This window comes from Brachyhypopomus gauderio, unplaced genomic scaffold, assembly GCF_052324685.1.
Source record: "Brachyhypopomus gauderio isolate BG-103 unplaced genomic scaffold, BGAUD_0.2 sc167, whole genome shotgun sequence".
Taxonomy (NCBI): Eukaryota; Metazoa; Chordata; class Actinopteri; order Gymnotiformes; family Hypopomidae; genus Brachyhypopomus; species Brachyhypopomus gauderio.
In genome coordinates, this window is record NW_027506988.1 from 51,343 (window position 1) to 61,536 (window position 10,194).

General features: G+C 52.1%; 1 protein-coding gene across 1 annotated transcript in view; it reads left to right on the forward strand.

The window, feature by feature from the left end:
* LOC143501263 (guanine nucleotide exchange factor VAV2-like) overlaps positions 1-9,795 on the forward strand; it is a 53,308-nt gene extending 43,513 nt beyond the window's left edge. The window contains exons 12-30 of the mRNA XM_076994882.1: positions 1,278-1,346; positions 1,670-1,756; positions 2,388-2,473; positions 2,627-2,759; positions 3,088-3,102; positions 3,431-3,540; positions 3,770-3,871; positions 4,732-4,820; positions 4,939-4,952; positions 5,103-5,124; positions 5,548-5,675; positions 5,829-5,900; positions 6,071-6,132; positions 6,490-6,606; positions 7,092-7,179; positions 7,328-7,451; positions 8,636-8,722; positions 9,294-9,448; positions 9,557-9,795. Coding sequence (XP_076850997.1) covers positions 1,278-1,346; positions 1,670-1,756; positions 2,388-2,473; positions 2,627-2,759; positions 3,088-3,102; positions 3,431-3,540; positions 3,770-3,871; positions 4,732-4,820; positions 4,939-4,952; positions 5,103-5,124; positions 5,548-5,675; positions 5,829-5,900; positions 6,071-6,132; positions 6,490-6,606; positions 7,092-7,179; positions 7,328-7,451; positions 8,636-8,722; positions 9,294-9,448; positions 9,557-9,604 — 1,608 coding nt within the window. The 3' untranslated portion in view covers positions 9,605-9,795. The remainder of the gene's footprint in view (positions 1-1,277; positions 1,347-1,669; positions 1,757-2,387; positions 2,474-2,626; positions 2,760-3,087; positions 3,103-3,430; positions 3,541-3,769; positions 3,872-4,731; positions 4,821-4,938; positions 4,953-5,102; positions 5,125-5,547; positions 5,676-5,828; positions 5,901-6,070; positions 6,133-6,489; positions 6,607-7,091; positions 7,180-7,327; positions 7,452-8,635; positions 8,723-9,293; positions 9,449-9,556) is intronic.
* Positions 9,796-10,194: the final 399 nt, after the last annotated feature.

Below are 10,194 nucleotides of genomic sequence, written 5' to 3' on the forward strand. Positions count from 1 at the left end.
GGTGGAGCTAGAGGGCGTGGTGTATGTTTGGTAGGGGTGGAGCTAGAGGGCGTGGTGTGTGTTTGGGGGGTGGAGCTAGAGGGCGTGGTGTGTGTTTGGGGGGTGGAGCTAGAGGGCGTGGTGTGTGTTTGTGATGGGTGGAACTAGAGGGAGTGGTGTGTGTTTGTGATGGGTGGAGCTAGAGGGCGTGGTGTATGTTTGGTAGGGGTGGAGCTAGAGGGCGTGGTGTGTGTTTGGGGGGTGGAGCTAGAGGGCGTGGTGTGTGTTTGGGGGGTGGAGCTAGAGGGCGTGGTGTGTGTTTGTGATGGGTGGAACTAGAGGGAGTGGTGTGTGTTTGTGATGGGTGGAGCTAGAGGGCGTGGTGTATGTTTGGTAGGGGTGGAGCTAGAGGGCGTGGTGTGTGTTTGGGGGGTGGAGCTAGAGGGCGTGGTTAAGGGAGCGTGCCTGCTTTGCGTATCTCACACTGGACTGTTCCGTTATCACTTGAGTAAAGGCTGTTGAGGTCGGCCATGCAGAAATCAGATTAGAAATCCCTCCCACCTCATTGTGCAGAAATGTTAATACATGGTGTGCGTGCATGTGCATGCGCGTGTGTGTGCATGCGCGTGTGTGTGCATGCGCGTGTGTGCGCACATGTGTGTGTGTGCACGTGCATGTGCGTACATGCGTGTGTGTGTGTGTGTGTGTGTGTGTTCTCTTTAATGTAATTTAGGCATATGTTTGTGTGCACACACACACACACACACACACACACCCCTGAAAGCCCTGATCTCATCTGAAGTCTTGGCCAAGTGTGTGAGTTCAGCCTGCTGCAGCCGGGATGGGAGACGGAGCTCAGAGGAAACTACACACAGCTACAACCTTGAGCAGTTCAGAGACATTCAACGTGTTGGGAAGCGTTATAGTGCAGATGCTTCTCTGAGCTTGATCCTAGTGTTTGGGTCGTCGTGTTTCTGTGATGCTGCCCTGTTGTGATGAAAACGAGGGAAACACGTAGTGCTTCTTACTTTCATAAGCGTTCAAACTGACTTAAAATTTCTTTTCACATGAACCAAAGAAGTATGTTGGGGGATTTAGAGAGAGCAAAACAATAGTGTATTTAATTTGTACATTTGTGTTATCTCTATGATACTGAGCCAGACGGGGATGTTCTCAGCTGTGGGTTCTGAGGGATTTCTGGGATTTCTGGGCGTGAAAGTTCATTGTGTTCTATCACAGGTGTCTGTGTCCATATAGTTAAGCAGTAAGTGGTTGTGGTGTTTCCTTCTGTCCTGCAGGAGCTTCTGAGTCACTCAACAGACCGACCCGAGCGCCAGCAGCTGAAAGAAGCTCTGGAGGCCATGCAGGTGGGCGCTCGGCTACAGCCCGCCTCTGCCCCGCCTCCTCCACCACTGCCCCGCCTCCTCTGCATCTGCCCCGCCTCCTCCACCTCTGCCCCACCTCCTCAACCTCTCCTTCAACCCCTCCCCCCACTCTCTCTCTCTCTCTCTCTCTCTCTCTCTCTCTCTCTCTCTCTCTCTCTCTCTCTCTCTCTCTCTCTCCATGGTCTTATGTCATCCTGACCTCCACATATGCCAGTGACTTCACAGTGACGCAATACACGGAGCAGCCAGAGGGGGCGTGGCTTCATTACACGGCTGTGTTCTGTGTCTCTCCTCTTTCTCTGAAGGACCTGGCCATGTACATCAACGAAGTGAAGAGGGACAACGAGACCTTGAAGAAAATAAGTGAATTCCAGAGCTCAATAGAAAACCTGGTAAGAGGCAGACTCCTAATTCTCATTTTAGTGTGTCAAATAAACGCCTTTGCTTCTGGAACGTTCTCCTGGGTGCTGGGAGGAGCTGCTGTGTACCTCAACCGCCCCCCCCCCCCCCTCCCTCCCCCACCGGTGCCGTGATCGCTCCCTGTAATGCATCACCAGCCCTTCCAAGGCGTGAGCTCTCGGAGGACGCTCTTTAAAGTGACGTGAGATCTACGTGTCCTCGGTGGCTGGCGGCTGCGTTGGCTGCGGTGTTTGTCACGCGAGCCCGGGGGCACGGGGCCTCCTGGAGGAGAATGACGTGGCGTTTATCTCCTGCTGCACACCGACAGGTCACCCCAGAGCGTGCCGGAGCTGCTTAGCGCGGGGCGGCACTGTTGGTGCGCTGGGCCGGTTGGTGCTGACCTGACTAAGCTGGCCGGGTATCGTGAGCCCCCAGCTGAAAGCTGATGTTTGTGTGTGTGTGTGGGGGGGGGGGCATTGCTTTAAGCTGCAACACACATCTGCTAAAAGGTCCCAGAGCTCAACCTGCACTCGCAGTTTATGTATCAGTATCGTGTGTGTGTGTGTGTGTTTGTGTGTGTGTGTGTGTGTGTGTGTGTGTGTGTGTGTGTGTGTGTCTCCTCAGCAAGTGAATTTGGAGGAGTATGGGAGACCAAAGATAGACGGAGAACTGAAAGTCTGCTCTATAGTGAACCGAACCAAACAAGACAGGTAAGATGACTCTCTTATTTGACACTTCACCACCTGTGTAATGGCGTAAAAGCATCTGCTTCGTCAGTGCTGGTGTTCACGGTGTCCCATTACTGAGGTGTGACGTTGTACGACCGTGGCATGTATCTCCAACCTCTTCCCACCTGCTTCTAGGTACATATTCCTTTTCGACAAAGTGGTAATTGTGTGTAAAAGAAAAGGCTACAACTATGAGCTGAAGGAGGTCATTGAGCTACAGTTGTACAAGATGTCTGATGACCCCACAAACAACAGAGATATGAAAAAGGTACTGATGCCCAGTGATGGAGGCTTCAAAGAGACTTTTTAAATGGGTTTTGGGGATCATATGATTCATGTACAATGATAATGGGGGTTGCCCTCTCCCTGAACATATAGCATGGTGCCTGTAATATCAAATGGACCAATCACAGAGCCGCGCTGCTCGCCGCCGCTCCGCTCTAAACAAAACGCGGACGTGGATTCGTTTAAAAGGCTTTTGAGTCTAACATTCCAAAACTCTGCATGTGTAAGACACTGCATGTGTAACTGGGTGTCTCTCTCTCCCTCCCTCTCTCTCTCCCTCTCTCTGGTGTTTCTTCTTGCATGCCTGACAGGCCAGTGGAAAGATGGTAAGCTGACATAAACCTCTGCTCAGTCCCTAAGCTGTCATTTATGTACGAGTCGTCTGCTGTGATTGCCTGTCTTCTCCTTCATAGTATGATTTGTGGTCTGTTGTCTCTAGACGCATTCAGTATCCTTATATTGCCAGACAGGAATTACCCTTGTCTGTATCACACCGCTGATTTGTTCTTCAGTTTGTTGTTCGAGTTGTTTTTACAACCCCAGTGACTTATGAAAAATCAATATCAAACTCCGCCCCCTTGTCTCAGGCTCTCTTGTTCCGCCCCTCCCCCTGGTCCTTCTGCCCCTCCCCCTGGTCCCACCGCCCCTCTTTAGTGGTCCTACGGTTTCTACCTGATCCATCTGAAGGGTAAACAAGGCTTCCAGTTCTTCTGTAAGACGGAGGACACCAAGAGGAAGTGGATGGAGCAGTTTGAGATGGCCATGTGAGTCTGGTGTATTTTTAGCTAAAGAAAATCTCTCAAACACATTCCGCTAAAGTAAACATATCAGATTTAATTGCGTTTGCTTGTCCTGTTCAAATATAAGTCAAACGACTTCTGAAATATGGAGCTGACGTCCACATGTGGTTGGCCGTGCTGAAGAAAGGCGCTCGATTGCTGTCCTGAGCGGAGGTTGAAGTTGCCGTGTGGGTGCTCACTCTGTTTACAACAGGTCAAACATCAAGCCAGAGAGAGCCACTGCCAACCAGCACAACTTCCAGATGCACACGTTTGAAAAAAACACTGACTGCAGAGCCTGCAAGATGCTGTTGAGGTGAGAACACACACACACACACACACACATGGCCAGCACAGTCCTTACTGATGCCCACATGGCACCTGTACTCTCCTGCTGACGGACAGCTGTGTGTACACACCTAGTGTGAGGAAGTGAAGGAAGAAAACCACCACACACACACACACACACTACAGGAGGACCCACACACACACACAGCCAGCACAGTCCTTACTGATGCCCACATGGCACCTGTACGACAGTTGTGTGTACACACCTAGTGTGAGGAAGTGAAGGAAGAAAACCACCACACACACACACACACACTCACACTCACACACTCACACACACACTTTACTGAAGCGTACAGCATGAATGTGAGACAGGAGTTTCAGTGCGTGCTGCTGTTCCTGCTGTCCTAAGCTATAGCGGATAGGCTCTATTGACCCACATATACCAGCAGCTCCACGCTGACCTAAATTTGCCACCGTGCGGCTGATGGACCAGCAAGCGTGTTGGCTGTGAGCAGCTCATTCTCACGGCCCTGTGTGGAACGACACCAGAGCACCGTGGTTTTACCAGGGTGCCCAACTGGGGTGTGTAGTGGGGGAAACTGTAGAAAAGTAAATCACTCTAAGTGCAGCAGTTTGATAATGACCATAATATGCTGTTCTTCTCTGGATGTAGGTTCATGCTTTGATTGGACACAAAATCACAGATCTTGAAATCACAGGATGTTTCATTACCTATAAAATCTTCATCCCCCTCTCTCTCTCTCTCTCTCTCTCTCTGTGTCTGTCTGTCACTCTTACTTTTGCTCTCCCTTCTCTCCCACTACTCTCTCACATTGTCTCTCTATTTTTTCTCTCTCTCTCTCTCTCCCTCCCTCTCTCCTGCAGGGGTATCTTCTACCAAGGTTACTACTGTTCGCGCTGTGGCACTGGAGCCCATAAGGAGTGTCTGGAGGTCATCACCATCTGTAAAATAAGTGAGTTCCACACACTCATCACTGCCATAATGAGCTCCCCGAAGAGCTGGGAATTGAAGTCAACCGTCACTGACCATCTCTCTCTCTCTCTCTCTCTCTCTCTCCCTCTCTTTTCTAGGTCCCCATGATTGCGTGAGTTCTATTGTATTTTTAATGTCTTATTTCATGTGAGCAGAATATACATGCAGTCTGTCCTCCTCTTTACACATCTTGACCCATTTCACACATCTGTAAGTTAAAACGCCAGACTGACTGAAGTGTTGTCTCTTCTCCCTGGGACAGGACCCTGGACTTCTCCAATCAGGTAGGAACGGACACGCGGGACACTTAACCCACTACACAATCCCTGCGTCTTATTATTGAACGTTTAGAGGCCGTAGTGCACACTTCACTTCAGGTGAATTCTCTCAGAGTTTAATACAAGTGCACCTGGATCTGCTCATGAATTACTGCTGGCTCCTACTGTAGCTCACTGCTGCCATCTAGTGAGCGTTTTGAGCATTTCAGGATTCTCACTCACCGTGGCTCAAAGTGCTACAAACTAGCGTCTGCTTAAAGGCACGACCTTTTGGTCACATGGTCTCTGTGTCAGTAAATGTGAGCTTTCATCTCGCAGTTGTCCCGTCACCTCTCACAGGAAGCCACCTTCTCCACGTCTGCTGTACTGGTTTTTCACTTTGTTGAACGTGTTCTCCACGGACCCACGTCTCTGCCTGCCTTCCTGCAGGACCTAAGATGGTGGCTATCAGGAACTATCACGGCACCCCGGCCCCGCCAGGCAAATGCCCGCTGTCCTTCCAGACGGGTGACGTCATCGAGCTCCTGAAGGGGGACCCAGACACCACCTGGTGGGAGGTGAGAGTGTGCTCACGTTCTGTGACGCTGGCGTCACCACCCGCAAGGCTCGGCGCTGGAGTTTGGAGTCGCAGCCGCTACACGACGGCCTCTCCGCTGCCTTTGGTCGTTAAGCTGTGCCGTTTGTGTTTCGTGTGTTTTCGTGTTTCCCAGGGCAAGCTGGTTCAGACCCTGAAGTCGGGCTACTTTCCTAGCTCCAGTGTGAAACCCTGTCTGGACCCCAAGGTAAGTCACACAGGCCTGATGGCACGTCTACAAATACTGTGGATGAAAACTATTGGACCGAGGGAAGAAATGCACTTGTTGCTGAACGTTGCTCTCTCTCTCTCTCTCTCTCTCTCTGTTGCTCTCCCTTCCTTCTCTCTCTCTCTCTCTCTCTCTCTCTCTCCCCCCAGCCACTTCAGAACTTTCCCAGCAGGCAGTGCTCCAGAGAGGCGGATTACTGTGTGTATCCATGGTATGCTGTCTCCTCTCCTTTTCTTTCCTGGTTTTTGGTGATATTGATTTAGTGTGTCTGCCTACAGCAGGCCAGTGAAATCACACACAGGGCGGAATGTGTAATTAAAACTCCTCTAGGAACTTTTGACCTAAATAAGTTTCATCAATAGGTGATGTATTGCACTTACGGCTCGAATCAATACAGATGATTGATCAAGCCGAGCTGTATGCAATGCACATCATGACATTTCTGTCTTTTAATAATGCGCTGACCCCTGTATAAGGCCTGCATGATGAATGAGGTGCTGGCCGACTGAATAAAATGGGGCTGTACACGGGATTGAGGTTATATTTGTTCATTCGTGTGTGTGTTCAGGTTTGCTGGGAACATGGAGAGGCAGCAGGCTGATAACCTCCTGAAATCCCACAGTAGTGGCACCTACCTGATCCGGGAGCGCACAGCAGAGGCAGAACGATTTGCCATCAGCATCAAGTGAGTAAAGCGTGAGTGCACGGAACCACGTGCACACGGAACCACGTGCACACGGAACCACGTGCACACGGAACCACGTGCACACGGAACCACGCGCACACGGAACCACGCGCACACGGAACCACGCGCACACGGAACCACGCGCACACGGAACCACACGCACACGCGTACGGAACCACGTGCACACGCACCCTCGTGTGCCTTTGTGCCAGATCTGAGATATGATGCTTACGTGATGGGATCCATAACCCTGTTTGATGGATTGTAGAATGCACCGTGATCCATAACCCTGTTTGATGGATTGTAGAATGCACCGTGTGTAACAGTCATGCTTCTGTGCTTGTAAACGCACTCGGTGTCAAATGGTTCAGAGTTGTGGTTAGTGTAAGCATTAGGATTAACTGTGAGCTGGAAGAGGTTATTGACTCTTACTGAGATCGATGCAACATTGAACAGCTGTGTACTGATATATTTCTCTCAACCAGGTTTAACGACGAAGTAAAACACATCAAAGTTATTGAAAAAGACAACTGGATTCACATCACAGAGGCAAAGAAGTTTGAAAGCCTCCTGGTAAGAAAATAAACAGCTAAGCCCGGCCAGCCGAGCACAGACGCCACAGCGACTGAAGCTTCTCCGAGCTTCTCCGAGCTTCTCTGTGCAGGTTGTTGTAACTGTGTGTTCCTCTGCTCCTCGTGTTTCTCCTGTTCCATCCTAACAGGAGCTGGTTGAGTATTACCAGGCTCACTCCCTGAAAGAGAGTTTTAAGCTGTTGGACACCACGTTACGCTATCCGTACAAATCCAGAGAACGCTGCAACTCCCGGACCAGTACCCGCTCTCCAGGTACACCCCACCCACCCCCACCCAGCCCAGCCTGTCTATTTGACCTTGGCACTTTGGGCATCCGTCTAGCCCACTCTTCCTCTCACTTACTGAAACGCCTCAGCAGCTGGTCCCGCCCCCCACATGCCGCATGCCACGCCTCTTACCATTTCACCCGTCAATCACCCCGTGGCTTGTATGGCCGGGACCCGCCCCCTGTAACTGAGGTAAAGAGCTGCCTCTCGCCGATGGTGGACTCTTTAGCCCTGAATGGGTTCTGTTCAACACATGTGGCATCGGGGGCGTGGAGCCTGCCTCCCCCTACCCAGAGGCAGGCCGGGCCGGCTTTGTTTGCCTTCCAGCTGAGCCTAACTGGTCCCCTCTGAGGCTTTTATTCTGACTCATGGCCGTGGAAATGAGCTCAGACAATGCAGGTCTGCTGGGAAGAGGGTGGCAGGGGAGAGAGCAGCACCCAGGACCTCACAGGAGACGTCATCACGGCAGGAGGTGGCCCCTCTCTCTCTCCCTCCATCTCTCTCTCTCTCTCTCTCCCTCCATCCCTCTCTCTCTCTCTCTCTCCCTCCATCTCTCTCTCTCTCCCCATCCCTCTCTCTCCCTCCATCCCTCTCTCTCTCTCCCTCCATCTCTCTCTCTCCCTCCATCTCTCTCTCTCTCTCTCCCTCCATCCCTCTCTCTCTCCCTCCATCTCTCTCTCTCTCCCCATCCCTCTCTCTCCCTCCATCCCTCTCTCTCTCTCTCTTTCTCTCTCTCCATCCCTCTATCCCCCCCCCTCTCTCTCTCTCTCTGTCCCTCCCCCTCCATCTCTCTCCCTCTCTCTCTCTCCATCTCTCTCTCTCTCTCTCTCTGGTGACTCCTGTTGCACACAGGTGGTCTGTGAGAAACTGACCACTGGAGAAGGGTTGCAGGATGACTAACAGACCGGGCATGTCCACCGATGAGCTTTAATCTCTAACCTGTAAACAGGAATGTAATGACTCCATGTTTCTCCTGAAGGAGGTGGTCCATGTATACAGACTGCTGTTTCTCTGCTCCCGTTTTTAACGTCTTGCATGTGTAACAAATGTTCTCTCACTGGCGTACTCTGTGCAGCTTTTTCTAACTCCTCTCTCTTCTCCTCTTTTCTCTCTTCTCTTCTCTTCGTTCCTCTCTTCTCTCTCCTCTCCACTCCTCCGTTGTGCCAGCAGCTCCTTCTGCTTCCTACAACTTCTCCTTCCTCAGTCCTCAGGGCCTCAACTTCTCCTCTCAGAGCTCGTCCGCTCCCTTCTGGTCAGGTACTGCTCAACTCCACGCTCCGCATCAGTCTGGGACTCTCCCTCTCTCTCTCCCTCCCTCCCTCTCCCTAACGCTCCTCTCTCCCTCCATCACACCCCTCTCTTTCCCTCTTCCCCTCTCCCTCCCTCCCTCTCCTTAACACCCCTCTCTCCCTCCATCACACCCCTCTTCCTCCCTCCATCACACCCCTCTCTCTCTCCCTCCCTCATACCTCTCCCTCTCTTCCCCTCTCCCTCTCTCTCCCTCCCTCTCTTCCATTATTTCACATTCTCTTGTGCTCCTTCTCCTTTATATCCTCCCACTCATCCATTTCTCCTTCTCCTCCTCCTCTTCATGTCTCTCCTCCTCTGTTATCTCACCCGGCCCGTTCTCCTCTCTGTCCCCTGATGCATGACAACAAACAGGTTCAATAACACAATCGTTCTCCTGCTACGTGTCGTCCACCTGGTCTCCAGCTCACCTGCTGCTCCGTACACACACGTTGTCACGTCTGGTCTCGTTCATCATGACGACCGTCTGACCGGCCGCGTGTGTGTGTGTGTGTGTGTGTGTGTGTGTGTGTGTGCGCAGTGTTCACGCCCAGGGTGGTCAGCACGGCCGTGGCCCGGTACAACTTCGCTGCTAGGGACATGAGGGAGCTGTCTCTGAGGGAGGGAGACATCGTGAAGATCTACAGCAAGATCGGAGGAGATCAGGGCTGGTGGAAGGGGGAGTCTAACGGCAGGGTGAGGCCCGTTCGGTCCACACACCCATCCTGGTCTCGCTGACCAGCGCCATTTGCATGTCTCTCAGTGCTGTCGTGTCATTGGACGCTGCTGTGCTCCTCCTCTTAGATTGGCTGGTTCCCCTCCACGTATGTTGATGAGGAAGGCGTACAGTGAGGCTGTGATGTCATCTGCACTCTTCCCAGATCACCCTTCTGTCCTGAGCGCCTAGGGAGGGGAGGACTCTCGTGGTTTCCGTGGAAACGCCTCGTGGGATTTTTATTTATAATTTTTTTTTTTTTTTTTTGCTGGAAGCTGATTTTACAATGAATATTTGTACTTGTTTCTTTGTCATGTATGATTCTGCCCCACCCCCACCCGCACCCCCACCCGCACCCCCACCCTCACCCCCACCTCCACCCCCACCCTCACCCCCACCTCCACCCCCACCCCCATCCCCACCCCCACCCTCAGCCCCACCCTCACCCCAACCCCCACCCCCACCCCAACCCCCACCCCCACCCCCACCCCAACCCCCACCCCCACCCCGTCAACCTTCATGTCTTGGAACATTTGGATAATGTGGTCTCTGTAGAAAACTGGATGGACTCGGTCTGGTTCTTCTCCGAGGTGTTGGTAGAGAAACTGTGAATGGTGCAGACGTTTGTACAGCCAGAACCTAGAGCGGACCTGCCTCTGCTGAGCCCGCGTTTGTGTAAAGAGAACTATAAAGACTCCTGTGGCCAACGGGAAGAGCCACGGCGTGT